At 47.8% G+C, this 18,232-nt stretch overlaps 1 protein-coding gene across 1 annotated transcript in view; it reads right to left on the bottom strand.

Moving 5' to 3' along the window:
- ITPR1 (inositol 1,4,5-trisphosphate receptor type 1) overlaps positions 1-18,232 on the bottom strand; it is a 324,648-nt gene that overhangs the window by 85,166 nt on the left and 221,250 nt on the right. The window contains exons 40-41 of the mRNA XM_059940230.1: positions 17,444-17,576; positions 15,216-15,406 (exon numbers count right to left, since the gene is read on the bottom strand). Coding sequence (XP_059796213.1) covers positions 15,216-15,406; positions 17,444-17,576 — 324 coding nt within the window. The remainder of the gene's footprint in view (positions 1-15,215; positions 15,407-17,443; positions 17,577-18,232) is intronic.

Below are 18,232 nucleotides of genomic sequence, written 5' to 3'. Positions count from 1 at the left end.
CGTGTGAAACCAAACACATGACTTGGGTTTTCAAAGGAGGTCAGAGCACTCAAAATACATACATTTAAAGCCATCTGATGGTTTCTAAATACCTCCAGGAAGACTCAGTTGTCTTTTTCTTTCTCAACAGGCAAGACAGTAAGAGGCCAGTGGAATGCAAAGGCCTCCTCCTTAGGGAGGCCAACAGAGGTGAGACGTGCAGAGGGAAACACCAACGGGAGGCCCTGAGATCTACCCCAACCCGGTCAGAGCCTCCAGCGCTGCCAAGGCTGCTGGACGGACTCTTGTTCTGGCATCTTCACCGGGAGGTAGCTTTAAAGGAGCGTGCGCTTACAGGCTGTGCTGTTGAACCCCCATTACTCTGCTATCTTGTCTAACCTAGTGATGCCACAAGACTCTTTCAAAAAACTGTTACCATGGGAACTTTTCCCTCTCAAGCATTTTTCAAGAAATGTCACAGGTGCTGGAGAATTCAATGCCCTTGGTCTCTGTAAGCATGTTCTGAGTCCTTGAACACGTGGCTTCAACCGAGAGGACTTTCAAACCCATGACGCAAGGGTTTTGAACACAAATCTCTTCAAGGGATGCGGTTAAGGACACAGGGCATGGGTGCTATGATGGCCTGAGGCCCCACTAGGCACGCACATTCTGAACCACAGGGCCTTTAACACATCCTATCCGCTAAACAGAAGACCCCATAGGGATATAAGCAGCTCAGAGGGTGACCCCAATAAGGGATGCTGTGCCTATCATCCCTACCATGGGATTTCCCTTCTCATCAGAACTGGGAGGTGGTCAACAACACAACAAGCCATCCACCCAGGCAGGGCAAGAGCCACCATCCCCCACTGAACCCCTGGTCCTAGGTCAGCACATCAGCCCATCTCTCAACTGAGCCCTATGAGCCCAAGCCTTCTCCTCTTCTAAATTCCTGTGAGGAAAACACCATCGACCTTCTATAATATAAACAGCGTGGATCTGGTAGGAACCAATACACCCTCCTGCCCCGACGTGGCAATGTTGCCAGGTAACAATGTAGAAATACACTCAGAAAACTGTATGTGACAATATACAACCTCCGCTCTGCAGCTGATAACCGAGGGAGTGTTAAAACACCATGTTCTCTGAACACTTGGGCTCTTGGTGCGAAAAGAAAATTAAACGGGATATTTCCTCCTGTAAATATAAGACAGGCATACGGCTCACACACGCAGGCACTAACCGCAAATAGTAGAGGGGTTTGCCACAGCCATCTGCAATGCACCACAGCTTTCACTCTCCTGCCCCTCCACTCCCCCCAACATGGATTCCGGAAAACTAAGAGAAACATGACCAAGCACGAGCCTCTCCTGTGTTAGGGACAAGTTCACCTCTGACCAGAGAAAGGACACCAGTGGCAACTACAGAAAAACTCATACCTTATCATAAAACTGGGCGTGCTTCCATCGTGTGGTTCCTAGGTTGACTTAGAGAATTCACTGCATGACCAAGCAGTGACCACTCGCTTCTCAGATCAAATAACCAGCGCTGCCTACCGGCTCCCAACAATGACGAGGAAGATGTTGCTCTGGAGGATGCAAAGCACCACAGTGGATGTGGAGCGCTGATTAACTCCCTGGCATTGGACCCATGCAACTTCAAGGCTGTCCAGCATGGTAGAAAGTCAAGAGGTTTTTGAGGGAGATAGACCTGGGTACCGAATCTCAGCTCTGCTAACTAGGTGACTCTGCATAAGACCTCCCTCGATCTTTTGGGACTCAGTTTTCCCATCCAGAATTGGGGCTATCCCACCTAGCCCAGATCAAGTACATAGCAGCCCCATGCGCTGTGCCTGCCCTGGAACGGGCACTTTATAAAGGCAACAAGTCCTTTCCTTTTCCTTCTGCAACACATAAACACTCTTCAACCTGCCCAAGACTCTAATATGGGGAGAATCCAGTGCATGGAGCTTCTTCACGCAAAATGGGCAAAAGATGAGCTCTAATAAGCCTCACATTACACCAAAGTACATATGCTCCTTTAGATGTAAATGAAAATCAAAAATTGTAGCAGTATAATCTAACTTTTCTTAGGAGCCCTAATTCAATGAGCTGCCCTCTGTCTCCACGAAGTTATGCAAGAGACCTTCCTTCCCATTAACTTTCATGGACCTGAGACCCTGGAACCCGCTAGAGGGGAAGCAGCATGTGTGGCACATATAATTTTTATTTGGCAAATGGGATGCCCAGCCTGAAAGGTAAAGTCTTTCATGGTTCACTTCTCTGTCATGCACAGGTCGGTGATATAACCAAAGCAAAGACACACAAGCCATCTCAGGACTTCTCTGGAAGGCAGACCGCCCTCCACAATGAGCTCACTAACAAAAAGAAGAACAAAGAGAGAGAAGCCATAAATTCTGCAGAGGGGCTGAGACCTCAGGCTCTTCTCTATATTTATTCACTACGTACAGATCAAGTTCCCTTTACCCAAAACAGGCAGAGACTTCCTTGGGGAACGTGGGGTTGAAACAAACCCTGATACAACTACCAGCTACCTCTGTGACCCTAAGCAAGCAACTTGACCTCTCAGATCCTCTATTTCCCGCTGAGCAAAAAGGGGTCCAGGCAGTACCTGCCCACACAGGACCACCACGCAGAGTAAATGAGATCACGCAGAGAAAGCACCAAGCCTCGCTCCTGGCATGTGAGCGTTCAGACTTTGGTACTCATTATTATTACCACCAACTATAGTTACTATAAAGAAGAAAAGAAGGAAAAGATCCATCAAGAATCTCTGGCATCACAAGAAGATTTCTCCAAATTGACATTATATATTTCCCTTGGGTTCAGATAAACTTAACTCCTTCTCTCACCTAAAGAAAGTGCCTCTTTAAAATTGTGATAACCGTTAACAACACATTTTCACCTTTCACATCCTCATGTTTATATTGGGAAAAGAACAAGACGACGAACGTAACATGGTGGCCACATAGAGTCCAGACTTTGATTCATTCAGGGAACATTTATTGAGCACCCACCATGGTCCAGGTGCTGGGAAGTAAGACTGAGGCTTGACCCTGGGAGAAATTACACTCTTGGGTGGGGGGAGTGGGGAGGAGAGGAAGACATACAACCAAAAAGAAACTGTGAGCAATGACTACGTATTAGGCACCATTCTGAGCTGCTGTGTGCTTTCCATATATTATCTCATTTAATCCCCAGAGTAGCCCTACAGAGCAGGAGTCTCTACGTCTATTTGTTACGTACAGATTGACTTTCCTTCATCCAACACATGCAGAGACTTCTCTGGGGAACCTGGGGGTGAAGACAGACTTGATCTCTGCCTCCTCGGGTCTTACAATAAGCCTCCCTTTCAAGAGTGGTGATTGCTAAGTAAATGAACTGCCCAGACAGAGAGACCACTACCTCTGCCTCAGGGGATCAAGAAGTTTCCAGAGCAGGAGGCAATTTAAACAGGGCTCAGCGAGCGTGCCAGGCAAAGGGAAGGTGGGCACATCCCACACGGAGCAGAGGCATCTGAGTACACGGCCAGGGCCGGGCAAACGAGCAGGTTGCAGCCACAGGACAATGAACACGGGGGTGAGTGTGGGAACCCAGGCAGGGCCAGGCACGTGGGCACCAGTGGATCACAGAAACATGGCGGTGGATTTGGTCCTCCGCGGAAGGCTGTTAGGACAGGGAATGAGGCGGTCCGGCCTTCATCTGGGGGGAAGGGGTGGGCATCACTGACAGGAGTATGGAAGAGAGAAATGTCCAGAGGCGGGGACGCCCTGAAGAGCCCATCTCAGGCTCAGAACTCAGGTGGCCCCTGCTGGCAGATGGTATAGGATGCTGGTCAGGGGCAGGAATTCTGAAGCCAGAGCGCCTCGTTTCCAACCCCACCTCCCCCAGCCCCAGCTGGGTCACTCTGGGCATGTCATGTAGCTTCCAGGTGTCAACTGTCTGGCTCATTACAAGTCTGAACTAAGTCCTGGCTATTAGAATACTGGGAGGTAGAGCGGACGCAGAATGAGTTCCTGATGAAAATCAAGAGGGAGGAGACGGATGACATCAAGGCTTCCAGCTCGGGTGACTGTAGAGGTGGCGGTGGGAAGTCCACTGACCTAGATACAGAACACAAGAAGGCCAATGGGGTGGAGGACTGGAGGTGATGGGCGAGGTTGGGGTCGCATGAACTGAGAGTTAACACAGGTGGAGATGCCCAACGGGGATTTGTGCAGAAATCTGGAGATGATCACGGAGGTAGGGCCAGGAGCTGTTGGCATAAATGGTAGCTGGGAACCATGGGGATGGATGAGGTCACCCAGGGAGCTTGGAGAAAAAGACGACAAACAGGCTGGAGACCAGGTGCCAGCATCTCACGTATTTGAAGGTTAACTGTATGTGTCCCAAGGAGTGCCTTGTTCACCACGAGGAAAACCTCCAGAGGAAGCACAGAAATAGCACAGCGTCAGGCCAGCAGGAAGTGACTGACGTAAAATGTGGCACCCTGGGGTGGACGGTCAGACAGGGGTTCCAGATGAAAACTCTGGACTCCTGAGCCACGTATACAAATCCCCTCGGGAAGGAGCTGACCGAGTCTGCCTTCCCAGTCTGCATTAAAAAGTGGTAAGCAGGGCGATGGAATATATTCCTGCAAAGGCAGTAAAGGGAAAGGGGAGATCACCCCTCCAATCAAAAAAGGAAAGAAAAAGTAGAGGCCTCTCTTTCCCTGAATTTCCATTTATTAGCTGAGTAAGTGGCCAGACTCTCAGGGGACTTAGGATATTAGTCATCTGGTGAATATTTACCACAAACCTATCACTGCTCTACCAGGGGGTGAAGAACACAGAACAGAGGGATTAAGACATGGTTCTTTTCCTTAAGTAGCTTCCTATCTCGACAGCAAAGATTCAACAAACACTGGGGCTGGCAGAGGCTTTCCATAAAGGTCCAAATGGTAAATATTCTAGGATTTGCCAGCCATTCGGACTGTGGTGCAACTCCTCAGCTCTGCCCCAGCAGCGTGAGAACAGCCAAAGACAACACTAAAGGTTATTGTAAGGCTGGCTGCGTTCCAGTAAAACTTTATTTACAAAAGCAGGCGTCAGGCTGGATTCGACCTGCCGGCCATAGTTTGCCAATCCCTGGACCAAGGTATCAAAGCCAACGGAGGAGAATTTGGTGTCAGCTTAGAAGTTCATAAGAGGCACTCCATCCTCAGAAGTCACTATGGAAAGTTAGGAAGAATGCAGACCTCTTGCTAGAGCTGAAGGAAGAGAAAGAAAGAAGGACAATTTAGACTTGTGGATTTAATAGGATACAATGAAGGCATAGTGACAACAATTTTCCAGTCTTCTCTGACATTTTTTTCTGCTCCTCAGTCAAACTTTGGAGACCATGGAAAACCCGAGGTTTCCTCTGAAGATATCTCCTCTTAGAAACGAATTCCTGCTTATGGGTTTTCTAGGAAGCAAGAAGATTAACACTTTGTATCCAAAGATCTCCCCCCAGCTCCCTAACGACTGCAGTCCTGTTAGGGAAGGCCAGAAGAGCAGACGTATGGAACCGTCCACTTCTGCCTACACTGTTGGCTTTGCCACTCAGGAAAGACGAAAAGTAACATTGGGTCTCCAGTTCCTCTAGAGGCACGAGCCGGCGGGCACATCTTCCCCTCGGACCACCGCAATAGGACCGTGCTTCTCAAACCCAAGTGACAGGGAACATGCTGACCATCGTTGCAGTAATGTTTTGTCCTGAACTGCAGTAGGTCCATGCATCATCCAGGGTTCACATCACTTGGACAGCTGGGGGCGTTCATTCAAGTCTTATATTCCCAACAATGGGAACTACTTTTGGATTTTGAGTCTTCACTGCAAAACCTTGGTCTAGACCAATAATCCTAAAAGACTCCTGTTCAGTGACACACCAGTTTCCTGGGAATGGAGAGGAAGGGCCTATGTCCAAGGATGACTTAGACCAAAAAGTAATAATAAAAATAATAATAATAGAGAGAAGGAAAGAAAAAGTCCTGGGTCAGGGAGCAGGTAACTGGACTGCCTGTTACTTTCTGCTTCACCCAGACCGTCCGGCAGTGTAAGGAACCAGGACCCGAAGCAATGAAGCCTGCCACCCTCCTGGACCTCTGAAGTTACCTCCCACACAGAACGAGTGAGAGGGACTTAGGTGAACAGTGTGTGAAAACAACATACGACAGCACACCCCCCCAGGCCCACTGCATCATCAACCACTAGACTGAAGCAAAATATCAGAAGTTGGATTTCTGACGGAGAACAAACTGAAGAAAACAAAGCTCATTTTTAAATAGTAAAGACCGTATTAACACAAAAAATCACCACCTCGTTTTGAGATCCTTCTATGACCTGGGCACTGAGTAAGGCACTTTTGGTGACTCACCCTGTCCGACCGTCCCAGGAGCCCTGGGAGGTGGGGACGGACACCGTCCTGCTCCCCAGGCAGGAGCTGGGCTGGGGGGTCAAGGACTTTCCCTGAGCCCTGGGGTGGGAGGTGAGACGCAGCGCTGGAGGCCTTCGTCCCTCCATCAAACCAGCTCCAGGGCAGCGGCTCATTCCTGCAGCCGCGCCCTCTACCCACCATGTGACCCTGTTTAATCCTCTCAATAACTGCATAAGGAAGGGACTCAGTTTTTCTAACTCGTGTTTTACAGATGAGAAAACTGACTTTCAGAGCATCCTGAGAAAGTCCAAGGTCACCCCGCTGGCGGGGGGCAGGGCCGGAATTGTAGCCCAGGTGTTTCCACTCTGGAGGCCAAGCTCCCTCCCCTGCCATGCCTGCCCTTCTGGGCAGTGTCCCCCGAAGTCCCTGACCCCACGCCACCCGTTCTCCAAGGAGGGCCGACTGGCAGCGCCTGCAGCCCTCCCTGAACCAAGCCGGACAGCTTCGCCGTCCAGACCCCTGGTGGCTTCAGCCAAAGGGCACAGGGGGCCAGGCCACCTGCCTTCCTCTTATTGTCATGGCAACGGCTCCCACACCCCCCGGGCTGAGGAGAAAGCAGTCTCCTGACTCCACTGCTGGCCGTGCTCTTCTCCCACATGGATAAAACCCGAGGTCAGAAAACACCGCTCCCGAGTGACTCATTTCTGATTTGGCTGCCAAACACAACACCCTTTTACGTAACTCGCTTGCACACCAGTCTCCTTCCTCCTCCTCCTCGGGGTAGCTGTCCTGTCAAACCAAGGCTGATCTTCTTCACCAGCTGGCCTCCCATCTCCCGCAAAGGCAAAGCAAAGTGCCCTTCCTGCCCTGCATCTCCGCTCACTGGGGTCAGGGGTGGCCTCCAGTCCAGCGTGCTCCCTGCTCAGTGCCTTCTTGCGGTGACTTCTTCTGGAAGGGGTGGGAGATTTCCTATCGAATACTGGCTCTTGGGCTGATGACTTAAGCCAACCACAAAAAATAAGTGTGTGGCAAGGGAAAGGCCCCTGGACGAGGGACCTCTCTCTCTCTCAGCTGAATCCGCAGCCAGCTTCCTGACAGAGCACTTCTCACTTTTTCCAACTCGAGCTGTGTACGTGCGGAAAAGAAAATCCTTTCTGGGTGTGTCTGTAGGCTAGACTTGGCATGGGAAGGGCCGTGGGCAGCCATTTGATACATACAATTCACTGGGCTTCTGCAACCGGAAGCAATTAGTCCACAAAAAAATTTTTTTCTTCGATCTTTTCCCTTCATTTGCTGTGAGGTTCTCTATGGTCATGACAGCACGTACAGCCCCAAACATCTGTATGTGCTTAAAAAAGAAACCCAACACTGGGTATGTTCAAAGATACATTCTACTCCTCCTCTTCCCCCAGGTGAGAGCTGTCTCTGTCCTCCCGAAGCGAAGAGGAAGTGGAGGAACATCCCCCGGGTGCCGGTGGGGACATCTCAGGAGGAAGAAACACAGAAATTGGCAAGGACGCGAAGGACGGATATGCAAGTGCCATGAGACTCACTGAGCCCTGTGTGTGCCAAAAATTAATTCATAAGCAAATGCTTATTTTATAGTTTCCCACTTGCTACAAAACATCAAGCGGAAAGATTTCTTCTGGGGGCTGGCAGGAAGTAGGTGGCATGAGAGAGGGCAGAGAGAAGGCAGGAGTTACTCTTTTTTTTTTTTTTTTTAATAGATCTTTATTGGAGTATAATTGCTTCACAATACTGTGTTAGTTACTGCTGCACAACAAAGAGAAGCAGCTATATGCATACACATGTCCCCATATCCCCTCCCTCTTGAGCCTCCCTCCCACCTTCCCTATCCCACCCCACTAGGTCATCGTGAAGCACAGAGCTGATCTCCCCGTGCTATGCGGCTGCTTCCCACCAGCCAACTATTTTACATTTGGTAGTGTATATATGTCGATGCTACTCTCACTTCGCCCCAGCTTCGCCCTCCCACCCCGTGTCCTCAAGTCCATTCTCTTTGTCTACCTCTTTATTCCTGCCCTGCAACTAGGTTCCTCGGTACTAGTTTGTGTTTTTTTTTAGATTCCATACATATGCGTTAGCATACGGTATTTGTTTTTCTTTTTCTGACTTATTTCACTCTGTATGACAGACTCTAGGTCCATCCACCTCACTACAAATAACTCAATTTCATTTCTTTTTATGGCTGAGTAATATTCCATTGTATATATGTGCCACATCTTCTTTATCCATTCATCTGTCGATGGACATTTAGGTTGGTTCCATGCAATCCCTATCAAACTACCAATGGCATTCTTCACAGAATTAGAACAAAAAATTTTACAATTAATATGGAAACAGAAAAGACGCCGAATAGCCAAAGCAATCTTGAGAAAGAAAAACGGAGTTGGAGGCATCAGGTTCCCTGACTTCAAACTATACCACAAAGCTACAGTAATCAAGACAGTATGGTACTGGCACAAAAACAGAAATATAGAGCAATGGTACAGGATAGAATGCCCAGAGATAAACCCATGCACATATGGGCACCTAATTTACAACAAAGGAGGCAAGAACATACAATGGAGAAAAGACAGCCTCTTCAAAAAGTGGTGCTGGGAAAACTGGACAGCTACATGTAAAAGAAGGAGTTACTCTTAAAGAGAAGCTTGATCCCACGGCTCAACGATGTCACCCATTCCTGGAGAACCCCAGGGTAGTGGTACCATCTCTTTGTTCCTGTAAGCAGAGGGTTCACCATGAAGCCTGAGCCACTCTGACAGCACCCAGGTAGGAGAAGTTTTGGAGGCAATATCTATCTTCAGACATTGTCACCATCAGAGAAGCCAGGGCAGGGACAGAAGATATGGGAAGACTTGGAGTCCACTATGCCAGGCCAGGAACTATCCCCAATTCAGCTTCCAGGCATTTCAGGGCTTAAGTGATTGTGTGACAGATTACAAGGTTTCAGACTAAGGGCAATTCTCTGCATGAGGGTTCCTAGCGAGCACTGTAGGTCCTTAGTTTTGGACTGCTACAAATGGAATCCCTCTGAGGTCTGGACAATGAAGTTTAGAACTTCTGAAGAACTCTGGTCCCCAGTGACCTTATCCTCAGTACAAGGGTGAATTTTCACACACCATCAAAAGGGGAAGGACAGGAGTCGACACTTCTGCAAAAATGGGATTGAACTTCCAGAGAGAACTGAGCTCCTCCATTACAGAGACAATAGTGTCTCCCTTTCTTGCCCAACTCAGGGGCTTGACCGACCCATGGCAGGTGCTCAATCAACGATAACAAGGGTGTGGGGGAGCCAGCCTCCCTCTCTGCTTAGTGCACAAGCTCTAATCACAGCAAGAGGTGCCACTCCTCTCCCCTCCTTCTGTAGCCGAGCCAGTCTCACGACTGGCTTTGACCAGTAGAACGTGGCAGAAGTGTTGTACCATGGATTCCAAGCCCAGGCCTTAAAATGACTGGTAGCTCCCACATCCTACTCCCCAAAACACTGCTTCTTAGAACCCAGCCACCATGCTCTAAGAAGCCCAGACCACACAGAGGAGCCACATGGAGGAGAACCAAGGGCACAGCCCCCACTCAGCAGCTAGCTGGGAGCTAGCACCAGTGCTACAACCATACAAGTGGCCATCTTGGCCGCTCCAGCCCAATCAAAGCCCTGATGACTGCAGCCCCAGCCAGGATCACAAAGGGCAGAACTGCTTACTGCTTGTATGATGAGGGGCGAGTTCCTTAGCTATTCTGGGCTTTAGTCTCCTCATCTGAAAAATGAGATAATCATGGCACCTACCTCTTAGGGAGACTGTAAGAATTAAATGAGATGATACATGAGAAACACGTAAGCATAGTTCCTGGTCCACAGTAAGCCCTTAATAAATGCTGGTTAACCGTCATCATCATTATGGTTTTCACTTTAATTTTTTAATGATCATACAGTAAAACGGACTTTTTTGGTGTGCAGTTCTACAAATTTTCACACATGTATAGATTTGTGGGTCCAAAGCAGGACACACAACTGTGGCATCACCCAAAAAACTCCTCTGTGCTATTCCCTTATAGTCGGATTCTCCCCTCAGCCCTATGCTGGCGAACACTGCTCTGTTCTCCATCACCACAGCCTTGTCCTTTGAGAATGTCATACAAATAGAACCATCCAGGGCGTCGCATTCTGAGACTGGCTTCTTTCACTCGGCATAATGCCTCTGAGGTGCACCCACGTAGTCGCATTTATCAATAGTTCATCCCCTTTTATCGCTGAGTAGAATTCTGTTGCACGGACGTACCACAGACTGTGCAGTCACCGTACTGTAAAGAATTATTTTCACAAGCCAGGGAAGAAAGCCTACAGAAATGGAGCCAGCCAGCCATCACTACTGGATTCTGAGTATTTCTGGAAAAACATCTAATAATTTCTAAAAAGTCCTGATTCAAAGCAGTAAGGAACCCAGGAGTCCACATGCATGTATGTCTCATGATAGATACACACAGGAACAGAAACCCAGGGATGACTTCCCTAATCCCACACAAAACTGGGTTGGGAAGCAGATCTCACTCCCCTCCTTCTCCACGTGAAGCCTGCTGCACGTCCTGGGAGGAGGCGCTAGTAAAGGTAAGGGCTCTTCTGCAGCTGTCTCCTCGGAGAAGCAGCACACAGCTCTGGAACTGTGCAGCGCTGCATGCCCCACAGCGACTGCCCTTTCTACCACCTGTACCTGAGAAACACGAGTCCAGCGGAGCCCACCTGGACTCCCTTCCTGGGACTGGGACACATCACGCTGAACAGGAAGGACGGCGGGCAGTGCGCTCCAGCTGGGACCCACCCCGCCTGCAATGACTGACAGCCTTCGGCGGTCATCAGCAGTCACAACTGCAGCCTTCACCCAACTCACACTAACTTCCCAGCTGCTCTTTTACTACTTTGAACCGGCTTCTCTAAAGCAAAACAGAACTGAATCACACTCCCCCTGGGACTTCAGGGTGTCTGTGCTTAGCTGGCCCCAGACAACTTGAATTCCACATCATTTTCTCTGGAGAAAGAGAAGCTCAGGGCCAAGCCAGCTCCAGGCTAGAATGAATTTTCCTGGAACCACAGGTTTCTAATGAGGCAGTGGGTGAAATCCTCCCAGCAACCCCTGAAATCACAGAAGGAGAGAGAGGAGAGAGAGATGGGGCGCGGGCAGAACCAGCACACGCTCCATGCTGTGCCCTCCCAACCTGGCAGGGGGCTCGCGGGCCGCCCCATCCAGGCCCACCCAGCCATGAGCACGCTGGCTCTTCCAACAGACGGCAGCTCCACTCCCCCGAGAGGCTGCGACTGGAGCTCCACCGTGGCATTTCATCTGGAGCCTGAGCATATGAGTAATAAATGTGTGAAAACATGAAACTAATATTCATAATTACTTTACAAGATAAAGAACTTGAAGGAAAAACAGCTTCTGTGTGCCTTGCCATCACCATCAGGGGTACGCTGTGAAAAACACAGCATCTCGCCAGAAACTCAGACTGCGCCGTGCCAGCCGGGCTCAGCGCCGGCAGCCCTCAGTCTCCTGCTGCCCTCCCCGGGCTTCATTACTCCTTAATTAACGGTGTCTTCTTGTGTCCAGTCATCCAGACTCGGTAAAGCCTCCGGAGCCAAGTGGGGGCCCTCTGACCTTCTCGCTTCTGGCATCCAATCGGGTGACACTTTGGCCAACATGCATTAACTATAAATGGGTCCAAGGCACCAGCCTTGAGGAGGAAGCGAGCGTTGGAGAGTCTCCATTCATGACGTCCTGTCCCCGCCAGGCTCAGGATACTTTTCCTACTTTATTGAAGTATAGCTTTTGTATAGTAAAGCACACCAATTCTAACTGTATGGCTCACAGAGTTTGAAACAGATTTATACCTACGTAACTACCAACATGTAGCCCATCATTTCCAACACCCCAAAAGGCCCCCTATGCCCCTCCTAGAAAACATCCCGCCCTGCGATAGGACCAATTCTCTCATACATTTATTTTGAATTCAGGCTTTCATTAGCTCTCTCCTAAATAACTTCTGATTAACTTTTAAATTATTGGACTGCCTCCTTCTAGGCCCTGCTCTCCTCAATTTATCTGTCAGATTCATAGTCCTATGTTATAGCCCCGAGGCCCCTTGGGGGGCTGCCCGGCCCCCAACATACCCTAACCCCCTTTCACTCTCCTCCGCCGGCTGGGCTCACTCTGAAGGACCCCAGCCCTGTCCTGTGAGCACGCCTTCCACTCTTGTGTCTCTGGGCCTTCTCGCCCTGCGGCATGGTCCAGCCTCCCCACGCCCCAGCTCTGTGCACAATTTCCAACTTTCAGACCCACACCCATCCTTCAAAGCCCACGTCATCAAAAAACCTTTCACTGACTCCTCACATGGCTGCCGTTACTTCTTCCTTGGAGGGTCCGCAGTATCTTTCCTGCCTCCTGGATGGCACTACACATCAGTCTTGAGACACAGCTTCCTATGTGCATGCATACTAAGTCTTATATCCTTGCTCCATTTTTAATTTCTTGAAGACTGGGATTAGCAAACTAGCAGCTTTTTTTTTTTTTTTTTAATTGAGGAGGGGAAGGAATAACCTAAGGTTTCCAACTTCTTATCTGGCCAGTAGGAAAAAAACCCCAAACACTATCAACACCACTTCATTCAAGAAAAGACATCAGAGATTAAAAAAAAAAAATTGGACAGGCTATAACCTCAGAATAAAATGGTCAGATGGGCCTTCAAACTGATACATTTGGTTTATGAAACACTGACCACATCGCCCTTGTTTCCACACTTGGCTGTGCCTGGAGAAAATTCTCATAGACCGACCGGCCCCAGTGTCTGGAAACCACTGCCCTGAAGTCCCTAGTTCAGCGTCATGTACACAGCAAGTGCTCAATTAATGTTTAGTTTGACTGATCTAGTCTCTGGGAATCACATGGTTCAGAGACCAGGAGAGTTTCAGCCCTGCTTCCATGCCAGCGCACGCACCCGGACAGCAGGACCACGGCAGCGGGCGAGCGAATCCTCGTGATCAGAGGACCTGCAGGACCCACCCACGCGCACACGCATGGTCAGACTCATGCGGGACAAAATCAAACGGCAACCCCACATGTTACAGGTCACAGGTGCCCGTGTGACAGCTCAGTCATGCAGCGGACTCTCCCACGGGCACAAATCTCAACTGAGGGCAGCGCACATATGAACGTCAGAAGTGTGTGTTGGGGCGTTTGGGCTGGAGGGCGAGGAGACAGGCCGCCGCAGTTGCCATGTGGGGGGTGTGGGGGTGCACAGGGCACCTGGCTGCAGGAGCGAGTGGGGCTGAAACCCAGGTGCCCTGGCTCAGGCCCAAGAGAAGAAATGCCCTTTTTAAATTTGCACAAAGAAACAAAACTTCATTAATCCAGATTCTGAAATTAAATTCAAGACCAAGAATATATGGTCAAGGCTTCCCTGGTGGCGCAGTGGTTGAGGGCCTGCCTGCCAATGCAGGGGTCGCGGGTTCGAGCCCTGGTCCGGGAGGATCCCACATGCCGCGGAGCAGCTGGGCCCGTGCACCACGGCTGCTGAGCCTGCGCTCTGGAGCCCATGAACCACAGCTGCTGAGCCCGCGTGCTACAATTGCTGAAGCCTGCACGCCTGGAGCCCGTGCTCCGCAACAGGGGAGGCCACCGTGGTGAGAGGCCCATGCACCGCGGCGAGGAGTGGCCCCCACTCACCGCAGCTGGAGAGGGCCCATGAGCAGCAACGAAGACCCAACACAGCCAAAAGTAAATAAATAAAATAAATAAACTTATTTAAAAAAAAAAAGAAATAATACATTTAAGTAGGGGACCAAACATCCCAGCGTATACCTGCTGACCCAGCAAAATAATTGATGGCATAAAAAAAAAAAAAGAATATATGGTCAAGTCAAATATATACATAAGGGTGAACTTTATGGTATATGAATTATATCTCAATCAAAAGCTGTTATCAAAATGTGTGTGTGTGTGTGTGTGTGTGTATGTATACACACACACACACAGCTAAGTAAACCCTTATTCAAAGCCAACAAAGAACAAAGAATGCATGAAGAAGGGAGTATCCAAAATATTTTAAAATATTTAAAGGAATCTTTTTAACTGCCATGTCCATATGAAAATTATGTATATATTATTAAAATTCATTAAAATTGCTTCTTTAAAGACTTCTACCCAGAATTCTACTTCCTATTGTTATTTTAAAATATGTGTCATAACAAGCCAACAAAAAGTCATCTATTTATCTTTGACTAACCTAGCCTGGCTTTCCCCTATTAGCTCCTATTAGTTCAAACTGGTTCAGTTTTATTGAGCTTTTCAGTTAAAAGAAAGAGAAATATATAGTTTGCAAGAGCTGCAAGGTCCATAGATGTAACAAATCTAAATAGCACACACAGTCCAAACCCCTTCTGGTCATCAGGTGATGGGATCCTCTATGATCTTGGATAAAAACTGTAAATATAATTCATGCGATCATTCATGGGACAAACATTTATGGATTATCTATTATGCTCCAAATCCTGGGCCAATTTTCTTCACACATCCTCAGCATTTTATCAGTTTTTGAATGTAACTCATGTTTTAGAACCAAGTCTGAATTATGACAGGATGACCACAGCAAGATATCAAAAGAATTCGCTTTTCAGAACAAAACAATTTTGTGCCCTAAGAATGAGCTCTCTCTCGTACAGGAGTCTCAGCACCGCCCAGTACCTGGTTCCCTGAACGAAGCCTCCTCCTGTTCAGCAAGGACGCCCCATCAGCAGCGAAGCTGCCTTCTTACCTGTATGGTGGTGTTGCCTCCTTCCAGCAGGGCGATGGCCAGGAGAATGCTTTCATGGAACACTCGATCGCTGGATGCGTTCATTATGAGGTCGATGACCAGATTGGAGGCCCCCTCCTTGTCAAGGTGGCACTGAACCTCGGCCAGGCTCATCTCCCCCCTGCTCATGGAGCTGGACCCGGAACCTCCCCCTAGGAAGATGGAACATTGCTCTTATCAACCACAATCAGAGCAGTTAACATTTATTGCACACTTAGCGCGTACCAACACTTTGTGCCCTCAACACTTTAATGATACTATCTCTTTGAACCTTCTTAACAAGCACAAAGGAAGGCACTCATTATTAGCACAGAGATGAAGTCACTTGTCCAAGGACACCCAGTGCAGCTTGGAAGTAACAGAGGTGGAACTTGAATGGAGGCAGGTAAGATGAAGGAAGAATAACACATTTCAAGCAAGAGACTTAAAGCCATCCAGTCAAGACTCTCCCTTACATTAAAATGCAGTGACCTGAGGCAGAATTATTAAGAACTGATCTGAGTTTAAGAGACAAACCGAACTTAAACACTTCTTAGAACTTAAACACTCTCAAGAAGCATAGCCTACAATGATCACTTCAGTCCTCTTTCTAAGAAACCCACCCTAGCCCCAAAACTCACCCTTTCACATACTTTGTATCTGTTCATTCATTCATTCAATAAATATTTGACTCAGTGCTTGGCATGGAGCCAAGAGCTGGGGGTAGGGGAGTGAACCAAACAAAGTTCGCCTCCTCCCTGAGCTTCAGATGAGAAGAATATACTTAGGAAGAGATGGCCTGTGCCATTTAGTGGAACAGATTCCAATCGTGTTTAGAAAGTGCCTATTTAAGAACTTGCACTATTATTGGTAAAACCCGAAATATTAATGTTCATGGGGAAATGGGGTGATCAATTAAAAAAAAAACATAAAAACCCCAGAAAATCATCTATCAGTCCCTCCCGGCAGAGTTCAATTCAAATGCCACATCCTTTACATTGCTTTCCTTGACCTTCTAGAATCTGTTACATTTATAGTACAAGGTAGACACTGGGTGTCACATCTTCTCTCCGACAGCTTCTCAAAGCAGAACCTGTCTCTGATGCATTTCCAAACCCCCCTCCTGATATCGCTCCGGAGCCTCACATGCTTGTTGAATGACTGCACTTCGGCGAGTAAAGAGAAATAGTTTGGAGATGTTGTGGGAAGAACTTCTGCTTGACGATCGCTGGGAATGTTTGGATGAGAAGCTAAGGTCTGTCTCTGGGGTGCTCTGTGGGCAGATCCGCTCTACATTTTCATTTGGCGAGAAGCCCAAGATCCCTCCCCAGAGCCTGCCAGAATTAATTTATTAACCACTGCGTATCTCTGTGCCACCAGCAGAGTCCACCAAGGACTGGAAGTGCTCAAGAGTCATCACCATAGCCCGGGAATTAGGCAACTCACATTTGTGCTTTGAGCACGGAACTACTGGCCCCTCTTAAAACCAACACCATCACCCACAGTTGAATTCAACGTTTTGGTAGCCTTTACCTGTAATTGTGCTTACAGTGTTTTGGGACTCCTTTCAGGATGTGTTTTTAAGCAATTCTTTACTGGTTTTTTTTTTTTTTTTTTTTTTTTTTTTTGCAGAAACCTAAGACTTTGGGGAGGCACAAAGCTTGGGCATTAGAATTAGATTTAATTAATTTAAAGCAGCTTTACATTACAGACCAGCCACTAACAAGCTCCCCTTTCCTCTGTTCAACAGGGATGACAGCAGTCCCTACCAGATAGTGAGTAACTCGGAGGAGAAAAGGAGATGAAGAAGGCAAAATGCTTGGGAAAGCCCTCGGCTCAGTAAGTGTATAATAAATGGTGGCTTTCGCCCTCCTCACTGCCAACAGCATACTCATTTTATGGGAAAACATGAGTCCTCGTGGCCACGAGAAAATGTGCGGTAAAGTCAAGTTCATTGAGTCATTCAAGTATCACCAAGAGGGTTGCTGCATGGGAAAAAGGGGCAAAACGCTCAGCCAATATCTAATTGTAGGGAAACATTTTTAGACACCAATTTGATGGTAGACCAAAGACAAAACAAGCCGCTAAAATAATACACTTGCAACCCAAATGCATCTGTTAGAGGTCCAACCTGCTAATCAGAAACACGCAGCTCTTGCGTGGCACACTCAGTTCCCACGTGCAGCTAATTAGCACCCCACGTGGCCTACCTCCTCCCCCGGACTTGCCGGGTCCTCCTGGTGACAGCGGGCCATTGCCAAAGCTGGTCAGGCTCTCTCTTCTTCCTGAAGGTCTGACGTTTCCATAGTAACGGTTGACCAAAATCTGCCTGAGGGCCTCACCCTTAATTCAAACAGGATAATGAAATCAGGTTCGGAATTTAACGCATGACTGAGCTACTAATATTAAAAAAAAAAAAAACAACAACACAGAGGTACTCAGTTATAATTGGCTCAGTCTCACTCAGTGAAAAAATAAACTATTAATAAGAGCATTTGGAAACTCTAAAGTTAACTTCTTCAGTGTTTTCTCAGGAAACCACATCATAAAAAAGCATCAATCTAAAATATTAAATATCTGAAAGTACTCTCTCAACACAGTGATAAAGACAGAACATTAATCTCGGAGGGTAACTAACAGTAACAAAAAACAAAACGAAACAAAAGAAAACCCCTTTGGGATAAGCCAATAAAATTCAGACAAATTGAAACATTCACAGGTCATCCCCACAGCAATATGAAAATGTTACTCCAACCAGAGCATTTATCCCAAGGTCTAAAGAAAATCTCAACATATCAGAGTAATAGAGTAAATAAAACAATAAGCTGAAAGTAAGCCTTTCTTACAGAAATAGTCAATGGGCCACAGAGTGAAGAAAAAATAATGCAAGAGAAAATAAATTTCTGTCAGAGATCAGATATATCAATCAAAAAATAGGCAGCATGGATAAAGTGACATTTGGGATTTGCTTTGAAGTAATATGGGAGGAGGGACTAGCT

This window comes from Balaenoptera ricei, chromosome 11 (genome assembly GCF_028023285.1).
Source record: "Balaenoptera ricei isolate mBalRic1 chromosome 11, mBalRic1.hap2, whole genome shotgun sequence".
Lineage (NCBI taxonomy): Eukaryota > Metazoa > Chordata > Mammalia > Artiodactyla > Balaenopteridae > Balaenoptera > Balaenoptera ricei.
This window is presented reverse-complemented; position numbering and strand designations above follow the sequence as displayed.